A 13202-nucleotide genomic window follows, 5' to 3' on the forward strand; every position below is an offset into this window, starting at 1 on the left:
CATGAAAATCCTTACCCCTTGTAATGGTGAGTTCACTGCTCGCAGCAATTATTGCTGTTAAGCACCATCTTTACGGGTTCACTCATTGGTGAGCAAAGCTGTCAATCATTCTGGAATCGCACCCACAATAGCCGCAAGGCATTTTAAACCTTCAGAAAGCACAACAGCATGTAGTACTGAGTGGTCCTTTTCAGACAGTCTAATTTTTGTTGTTTATAACTTCAATTTTGTTGCACACCTGTCTCGGTCGATGCTTTGCTTCCCCCAGCCCAGTCCGCTAGGCTTTTTGGTACTGCACATCAGGCTGTGCAAGTGGCGTGGCGAGCTTCCATGTGTTTATTACCTAGGCATATTAAAAGGTATCCTGTCTGATATCAGTGTCCTACATGCCTCACCCGCTTGCTGCAGCAATGCCCGTGTGCCCACCCAGACCTTGGGCTTAGAAGATCCACCTCACCTAGTGTGTCCCCTTGCCGTGACAGATTTCTCGAATTCTCTCAGAAATTTATGAACAATACTTGTCCAAGACATATCTGTCTTCTAATAAAAGTTATGCAAGGGTGAAGCAAAGTGGCTAACAGGACATGTGCCTTAGGTGCTGTTGAGTGCCAAATTTGAAATATAGGGCAACAATCCTAACCTTTGGCCTTTTACATGTCTCTGGATGAGCAACTACAAATGCGTAATGTTGGTAGGTTGTAGCAAAAAAGTAACTGGTCAGTAAAGGTCATAATGGTCAATATCATTGGGTAAGTACTGTGTCGTGGTTACGCGGTGACAGGTATCATGTATGTGCATTTGAAGGACTCCAAAACTAATGCATTCGTTACAAATTGAATAAGACTCCGTGAGGAATACCAAGTAAACAATTTAAAAAGAAAATTTCTTGAAGACCAAAACTTCTCTGGTCCTGAAGGGAAGTAAGACCAAAAAAGGATTATTCCCATTTAAAAGCAATCTGCAAGGATATGCCATCACTGTGTGTCGTTGGGGGTGTTCGAGGGATTTCAGTGCTAATTTTCTTCACTGTATATCCCTCTAGTCCCAGAGATGAGGTCCCACCATGATCTAGCGATATGCTATCTACTCATTAGGTGGGTATAATTTTTGAAAGAGCTTGGCCTTGTGATGTGCCATGTCAGTTAGTGCTGGAAACCTCAACTGTTGGGAGAAGAACAGGTCTTTTGACTCGATTTGCTCAGCGGCAATGAATAATGAACATTGCCCAATGTTTTGTTTTTTTCCATCTTACTCTAATGTAATCATCTTTTAAGTAATGGATGGAAATGTTCTCTAAATATATACGAAGTAGTATGTTGAACTATAAATGTTTCTTAATATTAAAGAACTGAAGGCAATTTCCACAACATTTAGTCTCCCGAATGATCCCGTCTGATGGGAACACAGATTAAGTTTTCCAACATCGGTCAATGCCTTGCTGAGGTGTGAACCTCTCCAATTGCCAGCTCGGCGGGGACATGTGAAATTAATTACAAACAGGTCATATTGCGGTAACGACCTATCAGGCCATCTAATATGGGGGAATAAAATCACACGTCTTCTGCCAAGGTAGACACCAACATTGGGTGGGACCATGTTAGCAGTCATGACCTTGACTTTCCCTGCATTTGTCATTGGGAAGAATGAAACATCTACATTGGCTTCAGAGTAATGTGTTGGTGTGAAGAAACGAGAACATTTTCTGTGATATAATCTTTTACTGAGTATTTTATCCATAGTATATAACCATTTTTGACATTTTTTTCTGTCAAGGTGAAATCTTGAACAAAAATGTAATATTTTGTCTTGTTTTCAATTCTTTTATTGTCCTGCTAGGATTAGGTTGACCAAAGGTAATTGCTGGTTGATTACTTTGCTTTTACCCTTGACACAATGTTGATTATTTTTGGGAATCTTTGGTTTCTTTGTGGTGTTGGGAGTTATCAATGAAATCTTTGGTTCCAGGGTGAAGTTACGAGTGGTATTTGGAAAGGTAGGTTCCTTGATGGTGTTCAGAATAATCACATTTATAAATCCTTGGTTTCTTTATTGTGTTCTGACTGTCAATGGAAATCCTTGGTTTCATTTTTGGAAATCTTTGGTTCCTTAATGGTGTTGGGAATAAATATGCTTAGAAACCCTTGGTTACTTGATGGTGGTGGGAATGATCGATTTTGGAAATCCCTGTTTTCTTGGTCATGTGGTGTCCTTGCTGGTGATGCAAAGTTAAGTTCCTCTATGTTAACGTCACTTGTCGGTTCTTTCGAGAATATTAGTTGAATGCTTTCTGTTCTTGCTATTTAACAGGAGGAAGAATTCATTGACTGGTGGAGCAAATTCTACGCGTCCATTGGGGAAAATGACAAGTGTGGGACTTACTTGGATAAAGGCTTTGACACACTTCAGGTAAGTACATTTCCACATTTGCCAGGTGGTAATTTTTAGCGTGCAGTATACTAACTGCTAGAGTAGAAACTTAGAGTATTGCTCACCAATCTTCTATTATACTGTGAAACCTCTCCATTTCTTTATGAAGACCACCCCCTTATCAGGCAAGATTTACTGAAGTTTTCAGTTCAATTATATAATAGGCCATTTTTTTTTTAGAGAATCACACTTTTGAGTGCAGTCTTGGAAGGACATTCGAATTTTCATCAGTATTGGATCAACTTAGAACATTAGGGGGTTCCCTGACTTGGCCAACCTATAACATTATGGGGGTCCCTGATTGGGTCAATATAGAACATTAAGGAGGTCCTTGTTTGGGTAAAGCTACAACATTATGGGGGTCCCTGAAAGGGGTTAAGCTAGAACATTTTTTGGGTCCCTTATTGGGTCAGCTTAGAACATTATTGGGGTACCTGATTGGCTCCATTTAGAACATTATGGAGGTCTCTATTTGCATCAACCTGAAACATAGTGTCCATGATTGGGTCAACCTAGAACATTATAGAGGTCCCTGATTGGGTCCACCTAGAACAATATGGGGGTCCCTGATTGGGTCAAGCTAGAACATTCTGGATGTCCCTGACTGGTCACCCTGGAACATTTTGGTTGTCCCTGATGTGTTAAATAAATGCATTTAATCCCTTGTTCTGTAGGACCTGCTGGGTGATCACTAGAAGCTTTCAGATCTCTGGCTGCTCATCACAGCTCTAGATCCATTTTGCCAACATAATGTTGTCAATTGTCAATGTATGGTATTTAAGACAGGAGTTTTAAGGAAAAGGGATGAGGGATGAGCAAAAATAAATGAATAGAACACACAGTTCAGCAGGTTAGTTCCTGTGGAATGCGGTCAACATTTTTCCAGTGTATACAGTCATAGCCGAAAGTATTGGCACCCTTGAAATTGTTCTAGAAAATGAAGTATTTTTCCCAGAAAATGATTTCAATGACACACATTTTGTTATACACAGGTTTATTTCCTATGTGTGTATTGAAACGACCCAAAAAAAAAACAGAGAAAAAAAGGCAAATTGGTCATAATTTCACACAAAACTCAAAAAATGGACTGGACAAAATTGTTGCCATGCTCAACTTAATATTTGGTTGCACACTCTTTGGAATAAATAACTGCAATTAATCGCTTCCTATAACCATCATCAAGCTTCTTACACCTCTCACCTGGAATTTTGGACAACTCTTCTTTTGCAAACTGCTCCAGGTCTCTCATATGTGAAGGTGCCTTCTCCCAACAGGAATTTTAACATCTCTCCACAGGTGATCAGTAGGATTGAGATCCGGACTCATTGCTGCCACTTCAGAACTCTCCAACGCTTTGTTTCCATCAATTTCTGAGGACTTCTTGAAGTATGCTTGTGGTCATTGAAATTGAAATGAAGATCCATGACCTAGTGGATGCTTTCCTGAAACGGAAAGTACTTGCAAGCAGCATAATACAAAGAATAGCAGGTTTACCCAGAATCCTTTGCAGTAGGCGGAGCTATGCAAATCATCTCTTTCCACCCCAGTCTAATCCACAGCGCTTGGAATCGCCAAGCGTGCAATGCTGCGGATTAGTTTCTAAATTTACACAGCCAACCAATTCCTACCTGTGGACACGTGTATAGCTCCGCCTACTGCAAAGGATTCTGGGTAAACCTGCTATTCTTTGTATTATGCTGCTTGCAAGTACTTTCCGTTTCAGGAAAGCATCCACTATGTATTTCCTTTAAGTAGAGGGCTTTTCGGTCTCTTTCGTCCCGCTACATTTAGCCCAACTTGGGTCTCTCCCTAAGGTGGCTAGCATGTATGGATCCATGACCTAGGAATCAAACTCAGCTTTCTGACACTAGACACTACATTGGGACCCAATATCCTTTAGTAATCTTCCGATAGCATGATGCCTTGCACACAATCAATGCACCTAGTGCCAAAAGCAGCAAAACAACCCCAAAACATCTTTGAACCTCCACCATATTTGACTGTAGGTACTGTGTTATTTTCTTAGTAGACCTCATTTCGTTTTCGGTAAACAACAGAATAATGTGCTTTACCAAAAAGCTCTATCTTGGTGTCTGTCCACAAGACGCTGTCCCAGAATGATTTTGGCTTACTCGCATACAATTTGGCAAACTGCAGTCTAGCTATTTTATGTCTCCGTGTCAGCAGTGAGGTCCTCTTGGGTCTCCTGCCATAGCGTTTCATTTCATTCACATGTTGACGAATAGTTTGCACTGACACTGATGCATCCTGAGCCTGCATGACAGCTCCAATTTCTTTGGAGGTTGAATGGAGCTTCTTATCAACCATCTGGACTATCCTGCGTTACAACGTTTCATCAATTTTTCTCATCTATCCACATTCAGGGAGATTAGCTACAGTGCCATTGGTTGAAAACTTCTTGATTATGTTTCGCACCATGGACAAAAGAACATAAAGATCTCTGGAAATTGACTTGAAACCTTGAGATTGTTGGAAATGGACTTGTAACCTTCAGATTGTTGGAAATTGACTTGTAATCTTGAGATTGTTGATATAGTTCAACAGTTTTGGCTCTTAAGTCCTCAGACCATTCTCTTCCCCTCTTTCTGTTCTCCATGCTTAGTCTGGCACACACAGACACACAATGCAATGATTGAGGAGACTTCTCTTTTTATCTGGTTTCAGGTGTGATTTTCATATTGCCCACACCTGTTACTTGCCGCAGGTGAGTTCGAACGAGCATCACATGCTTGAAACAAAGTTGTTTGCCCACAATTTTGTAAAGGTACAAACAATTTTGTGTGAAATAAGGTGTAATTTACCTTTTTTTGCCTGTTTTTTTTTGTGTTGTTCCAATACACACAAAGGAAATAAACATGTGTATAACAAAACACGTGTAATTGCAATCATTTTCTGCGAGAAATAATTCATTTTCTCGAACAATTTCAAGGGAGATACCACTTTCGGCCGTGACTTGAAATATACCGTATGTAGCAGAAGTAGAAGAAATGTCTGGCGTGCCAACGACCATTCATTTGTCCTCTGATTGAGTAGCACGTCCGCAGTACTAGACAGCGAGTGAGCGGCTGCTTTACGCAGTTAGCATAGGCATGCCATGGTAGTATCACTATTTGCTTTTTCTGGAGATATGGAAACATTAGGCATCTGCAGTCTTTGCAGTTGTTAGTGCTGATTTTCAGATGGCACAAGCAAGCATGCTCGGAGATAGCAAAATTAAAGGGCTACCACCGACTTATAAGATGGGAATATCCTTTTATTCCAAGAAAACTAGATGGGTTTTGCTATTCAATATTTTTGTTGGCATTTATATAGATTTCTTAGGGTGGCTGTTGTATGGCCCTGGGAGATAAGTGGAAGCACGTGTGTATGGCACAACATTCACCGTCCACATTTTGGAGACTTCTGGGGGACCCCACCTAAGGCTCCCCTTCAGAGGCAGAAACTTAATAAAGCGATCTGTCCTATTGTCTTAATCCTCACAATGTTAATCTTGGGAGCAACTCCTACCAAGCAAAACGATGCTACAGAGATCGCACAATAAATTAGAAAAAGCTGGAGCGTCTCGGCCATCATTTGTTTTGGCACCTGGGACGGCTGTTGGAATACACAACTTGATAATTACATTATGGCTACCGGTGGTGAGCTGTCACCGCCGCAGTCCATCCCGTTCTCTGGAAAGCCTGCCACATTTGCTTAGCTTCCAAGACAAAAAATAACAATCGCCGCTTCTTCAAGAATCAACAAAGCAGAGGCTAAAACTGTGTAAAATGTATCACGGGCCAAGAGTCAAAATCCAAAGCTTTAATATTAAATCAAAAATTAAAGTGTCACTCAGGCGATGCCTAGACGAGTCGTCCACGGTCTCCACCGGCTCCAAATCTTTATACTGTTGTCAATAATACAGAGGGGTCCAAGGCTCGGATTATTAAATACAGAGATTTGAAGATTTAATTTTATTTTATTTACATTTTTTCTTAAACTTCTAAGAATTGGAGTGTGGAAGCCAAGAGATAAAAGAAAACAAAGGCGAAATGTAAAATACTTCTGGAAAAAGTGACCTCCTTTACAATTCGCCAAGGAATTTTGGGACTATGTAAAAGAGTATTCAGCTATTTCTTTTTATATCTTTTCGATTTTCATTGAACTATGGTCAATGGCTAGAATTGAAACTTTGCTTAAAGGCAAAATTGAATGTTAAAGAGCTACATTTTAGAGAGGAGGAGCAACCAGTGATAATAATCTACAAGTCAATGAGATCTGGGGACTGGCTAGGCCACTCCAGGACCTTCATATGCTTCTTACGAAGCCACTCCTTCGTTGCCCTGGCGGTGTGCTTGGGATCATTATCGTGCTGAAAGACTCATCCACGTTTCATCTTCAATGCCCTTGCTGATGGAAGGAGGTTTGCTCTCAAAATTTCACGATACATGGCCCCAATCATTCTTTCATGTACATAAATCAGTCGTCCGGGTCCCTTTGCAGAGAAACAGAGCCAAAGTATGATGTTGCCACCCCCATGCTTCACAGTAGGTATGGTGTTCTTTGGATGCAACTCAGCATTCTGTCTCCTGCAAACACGATGAGTTTTGTTTCTACCAAATAGTTCTACTTTGGTTTCATCAGACCATATGACATTCTTCCAATGCTCTTCTGGATAATCCAAATGCTCTCTAGCAAACTTCAGACGGGCCCGGACATGTACTGGCTTTAGCACGTGGACACATCTGGCACTGCAGGATCTGAGTCCCTGGCGGTGTAGTGTGTTACTTATGGTAGCCTTTGTTACGGTGGTCCCAGCTCTATGCAGGTCTTCAACTAGGTCCCCTATGTGGTTCTTGGATTTTTGCTCACTGTTCTTGTGATCATTTTGACCCCACGGTATGAGATCTTGCGTGGAGCCCCAGATCGAAGGAGATTATCAGTGGTCTTGTATGTCTTCCATTTTCTTATTATTGCTCCCACAGTTGATTTCATCACACCAAGCAGCTTGCCTATTGCAGATTCATTCTTCCCAGCCTGGTGCAGGGCTACAATTTTGTTTCTGGTGTCCTTCGACAGCTCTTTGGTCTTCACCATAGTGGAGTTTGGAGTGTGACTGTTTGAGGTTGTGGACAAGTGTCTTTTATACTGATAACAAGTTCAAACAGGCGCCATTACTACAGGTAATGAGTGGAGGACAGAGGAGCCTCTTAAAGAAGAAGTTACAGGTCTGTGAGAGCCAGAAATGTTTCATGTTTTTAGGTGACCAAATACTTATTTTCCACCATAATGTGCTAAATAAATCTTGCCAAATGAGACAACGTGATTTTCTGGATTTGTTTTCTCATTGTAACTCTCATAGTTGTGGTCTACCTATGATGTCAATTACAGGCCTCGCTCATCTTTTTATGTGGGAGAACTTGCACAATTGGTGGCTGGCTAAATACTTTTTTCCCCACTGTAAATTAGTTCCCTGGGTGTTGTAAGTGCACTTGCAGTCCACGACTCCTCTTCAGTTCCTGAGGCCACTAGAAGCATAAGTGGCATTGGAAACAAAGTCTGTTGTCTGCAGATAAGGTCACAGACACAGCTTGTGACACTGTGGCCAATCAAATGATTGGGGAGAGCTAAAGAGGAGCCGTGGACTGCAAGTGCACCTACGACACCCAGTGCACTTGCAGTCTAATTTAAATATGGATAAAGGTATGGATTTCTCTGGATTTCAATGTATTTGGATGAAATAAATATTGTTTTAACTTCTGAACACTGACTTTTTATCTCTATGTCTGGATCTTGGATGACAAGTTATTTGCCCAACGATGATGCTGTTGGAGGGTTTCTAAGTGCAAGTGTTGAGAAATACCCTGACATATGGCTGAATCCCTTGTAACAGTGGAGCGCTTTATGGAAATAGAATTGCCTTTTAAGCAATGGAGATGCCAGCATTATTGTGGGAACCTTCGGCGTGTTGGTAATGCCGTCGTCTGTTGACCACACAAAGACCGAGCACAGCTTAGTAGACCACTTGGACACGTCATAACATTTGCACTACGCTTGGCCTCTGATGCTCCCCTGGCCTTCCCTGCTGGTAATTTACTCATGCAGGATAATCATTTTCTGGATCAGCTACAAATCCCTGTATAGAAAATGTGTGGAAAAGGAAACGGCGTAATTATTAGAATGTCTCGCGCTTATAACTCATTGACGCTCTGCTTGTTTTTCCTCTGAACCATTTTTGTTGGATTTTTCCCAGTTTGGAACTGCAATTAACATTGTGGGTAATGTTTATCTTTAATTGCAGTCTTAACGGGCTTAGATTGGGGCTCTGTTCTGCAGAGAACGCATTTTCTGCAGTTGGGTCTACAGACCTGGGGTTTGGGAGAAATGCTGCTACGCTGGGGGCTTTATAAAGCAATGACCTGGTTATTAATGGCCGAGCTCACAATATGGAGCCGTCCTCCCATCCTTCGAGGTGTAGGACGCACTTGTCTGCTCCACTTAGTAAGCGTGGCTATATGGGACAAAGAAAATAATCACTCTAGAGATGAGCAAAACTTTTTATCTTTGAATTTTCCCCAATAAAACGATTCACAGTGAATCTGAATACATGTAATTCCCTGAGGTCTCCTATCACTGTATCAAACTAATACTTGACCTCAGCAGACTATTCATGACTATGAATATCCAGATTGGAGCTGTTTTCCCCTGTTGTGCTGTCAGACACTATCTGTACAGCTATTTCAGTCTTTTAACGATTTTTATCCCTGTCTCTAAAGCTTATCTGTGAGCTCTGATGTCAGCTCACTATCCAGATTCGCCACAAAATGGCTGCTACATTCCCTGCCTCTGCTTTTATAGTGGCTGATAATTAGTCTTGATTGACTGTACTATTGCGTGTAATGTGATAGCTGCAAGGCATTATGAGGAAGCTGTTCTCAAAGTCATTTGAGCCTATCATCATGGCTTGTGGGATCTTCTGCATTGTAAGATTATCACTCGCCATTTTCAGCAATTTGCTGAAATCAAATGGCAATTTGTTCAAATTGGCCGGGTTTGGCTGATTCCTCTAAAAGTTTTACGCAAATTTGATTTGCATTGAATCAATTCATTCAACTCTATGACACATATTACACAAGAGCATTGGTATATGATGGTAATATAGTGCTGCTATACAGTGCCACAATTTGTCTTTCAATGCCAGTTTCCTGGAGTCAAAAATGACAAAATTTGGCACCGGTATTTGGCCAAAAATTTACCATTTTGTTACTGGCCACAACACTTTTTTAGCATTGGGCAGAGCTTGGCCAAAGGGGATGTGGTCAATCACCATGGAACAGATTTATTACAACGGATGCCAAAAAAGTGGCAAAAATTGTAGCCAAAATTTACCCCAGCCATCCCAAGAGATGCATCAAATATATTAAGAGGTGTGTGCCTCAGTAAATTTGATAAAAGGGAGTTTTGTAGGAGAATTTTTGACAATATTTTTTTTTCAAAACATAAATAGCCTCTACAACGCGAAAGACAACATGGTCACAAGTACCATCTATTAGAATTCGCAATCCTCAAAGTCAATATCAACCCCTTAAAGGTCTTGCCCCATGTCCGAGGATAGGAAGCCAAACACACGATGTACCTCTAGATAGGTGTTTTGGTTTTCTTGCCACTCATCCGTGCAAAACAGGAGACTACATCTGTCTCAATCAGAGGATCGGACAATTTTTCATTTTTGCTCTTCCATTTCTTCCTCCCTTTCTTCCAAGAGTCACATTTTTTTTCTTTTTCCTTCGACATAGATATATGAGAGCTTGCTTTTTGAAGGACTGGTTGGAGTTTTTCATGACACCATTCATTTTAACACACAATGCAGTGAAAAACTGAAAAATTCCAAATGGTGTGAAAAGGTGGAAAAAAAATGCAATTCTGCTATTGTTTTTTAGGTTTTGTTTTTACGGTGCTTAGTGTGCGGTAAATGTGATCTGTTGATATTATTCTCTGGGTCAGTATAATTACGGTGATACCAAACTGGCATTGGTGACAAAAATGGAGCAATTTGAGAAAACATCTTTTTTTGGTTTATGGCACCATTTTTCAAGATCCATAAAATTGTTATTTTCCCGTCATTGGAGCTTGTTTTTTTACAAGTTCACAGTTTTATTGAATACATATTATAGTTTTAACCCCTTAGCGACCGCCGATACGCCTTTTAACGGTGGCCGCTAAGGGTACTTAAACCACAGCGCCGTTAATTAACGGCGCTGTGGAAAAAGTCAATAGCGCCCCCCAGAGGCCGATTTTCTCCGGGGTCTCGGCTGCCGGGGGTAGCCGAGACCCCAGAGAACATGATTCGGGGGTTTTTTAACCCACCCCGCATTTGCGATTGCCGGTAATTAACCGTTTACCGGCGATCGCAAAAAAAACAAACAAAAAAAAAACGCGATCTCTTTTTAATTTCTCTGTCCTCCGATGTGATCGCACATCGGAGGACAGAGAAAAGGGGTCCCAGGTGGCCCCCCAATACTCACCTAGCTCCCCCGATGCTCCTCGTGTCTCCCGGTGGGTGCCGCCATCTTCAAAATGGTGGGCGCATGCGCAGTGCGCGCGCCGGCCGGCACCGGGAGAATCTTTGGGGTCTCGGCTGCCGGGGGTAGCTGAGACCCCAAAGAGCATGATCGGGGTCGGTATTACTGACCCCTGTTTTGTGATCGCCGGTAATTAACTGTTTACCGGCGACTGCAAAAAAAAAAAGTAAAGTGTAATTCTCTGTCCTCTGATGTGATCGCACATCAGAGGACAGAGAAATAGGGGGATTCGGGGACCCTAGCATACTCACCTAGGTCCCTGGATCCTCTTGCTGCTCCTCCTGTCCGCCGGCAGAAGAAAATGGCGGGCGCATGCCCAGTGCGCCCGCCATCTGTCTCCATCTGCCGGCCGGCAGGAGAACAGCAGTTGGGGCTAAAATTAGGGTTAGGGTTAGGGGTAGGGTTAGGGGTAGGGTTAGGGTTAGGGGTAGGGTTAGGGGTAGGGTTAGGGGTAGGGTTAGGGTTAGGGGTAGGGTTAGGGGTAGGGTTAGAGGTAGGGTTAGGGTTAGGGGTAGGGTTAGGGGTAGGGTTAGGGGTAGGGTTAGGGTTAGGGCTAGGGTTAGGGCTAGGGTTGGGGCTAAATTTAGGGTTAGGGTTGGGGCTAAATTTAGGGTTAGGGTTGGGGCTAAATTTAGGGTTAGGCTTCTTTCACACTTACGTCGGTACGGGGCCGTCGCAATGCGTCGGCCCGACATACCGACGCACGTTGTGAAAATTGTGCGCAACGTGGGCAGCAGCTGTAGTTTTTCAAAGCATCCGCTGCCCAATCTATGTCCTGGGGAGGAGGGGGCGGAGTTACGGCCACGCATGCGCGGTCAGAAATGGCGGATGCGACGTACAAAAAAACGTTTCATTGAACGTTTTTTTGTGCCGACGCTCTGCCAAAACACAACTGATCCAGTGCACGACGGACGCGACGTGTGGCCATCCGTCACGATCCATCGGCAATACAAGTCTATGGGCAAAAAACGCATCCTGTGGGCACATTTGCAGGATCCGTTTCTTGTCCAAAACGACGGATTGCGACGGAATGCCAAACGACGCAAGTGTGAAAGTAGCCTTGGGGCTAAAGTTAGGGCTAGGGTTGGGGCTAAAGTTAGGGTTAGAGCTGGGATTAGGGTTAGGGTTTGGATTAGGGTTGGTATTAGGGTTAGGGTTGGCATTAGGGTTACGCTTGGGATTAGGTTTAGGTTTGGGATTAGGGTTAAGGTTAGGGTTGTGATTAGGGGTGTATTGGGGTTAGGTTTGAGGTTAGGGTTGAGATTAGGATAAGGGGTGTGTTGGATTTAAGGTTTTGATTAGGGTTATGGTTAGGGTTGACATTACGGTTGTTTTGGGGTAAGGGTTGTGATTATGGTTAGGGTTAGTGATTAGGATTATGGATCAGGTTGGGATTAGGGTTAGGGGTGTGTTGGGGTTAGGGTTGGAGCTAGAATTGGGGGGTTTCCACTGTTTAGGTACATCAGGGGGTCTCCAAACACGACAGCCAATTTTGCGCTCAAAAAGTCAAATGGTGCTCCCTCCCTTCTGAGCTCTGCCGTGCGCCCAAACAGTGGGTTACCCCCACATATGGGGCATCAGCGTACTCGGGATAAATTGGACAACAACTTCTGGGGTCCAATTTCTCTTGTTACCCTTGTGAAAATAAAAACTTGGGGGCTACAATATCTTTTTTGTGAAAAAAAATTTTTTTTTATTTTCACGACTCTGCATTCTAAACTTGTGTGAAGCACTTGGGCATTCAAAGTTCTCACCACACATCTAGATAAGTTCCTTGGGGGGTCTAGTTTCCAAAATGGGGTCACTTGTGGGGGGGTACTACAGTTTAGGTATATCAGGGGCTCTGCAATCGCAACATAATGCCCACAGACCATTCTATCAAAGTCTGCATTCCAAAAAGGCGCTCCTTCCCTTCCGAGCTCTGCCGTGCGCCCAAACAGTGGTTTACCCCCACATATGGCACATCAGCGTACTCGGGATAAATTGGACAACAAATATTGCAGTCCAATTTCTCCTGTTACCCTTGTGAAAATAAAAACTTGGGGGCTACAATATCTTTTTTGTGGAAAAAAAAAAAATTTTTTATTTTCACGACTCTGCATTCTAAACTTCTGTGAAGCACTTGGGCATTCAAAGTTCTCACCACACATCTAGATAAGTTCCTTGGGGGGTCTAGTTTCCAAAATGGGGTCA

General features: G+C 42.6%; 1 protein-coding gene across 1 annotated transcript in view; it reads left to right on the forward strand.

Moving 5' to 3' along the window:
- Positions 1–13202, forward strand: part of DYSF (dysferlin) — a 384808-nt gene that overhangs the window by 332409 nt on the left and 39197 nt on the right. Inside the window, exon 40 of the mRNA XM_069745121.1 lies at positions 2308–2406. Within this exon, the coding sequence (XP_069601222.1) occupies positions 2308–2406 (99 nt within the window). The remainder of the gene's footprint in view (positions 1–2307; positions 2407–13202) is intronic.

The sequence above is a fragment of the Ranitomeya imitator genome, chromosome 1, assembly GCF_032444005.1.
Source record: "Ranitomeya imitator isolate aRanImi1 chromosome 1, aRanImi1.pri, whole genome shotgun sequence".
NCBI lineage: Eukaryota > Metazoa > Chordata > Amphibia > Anura > Dendrobatidae > Ranitomeya > Ranitomeya imitator.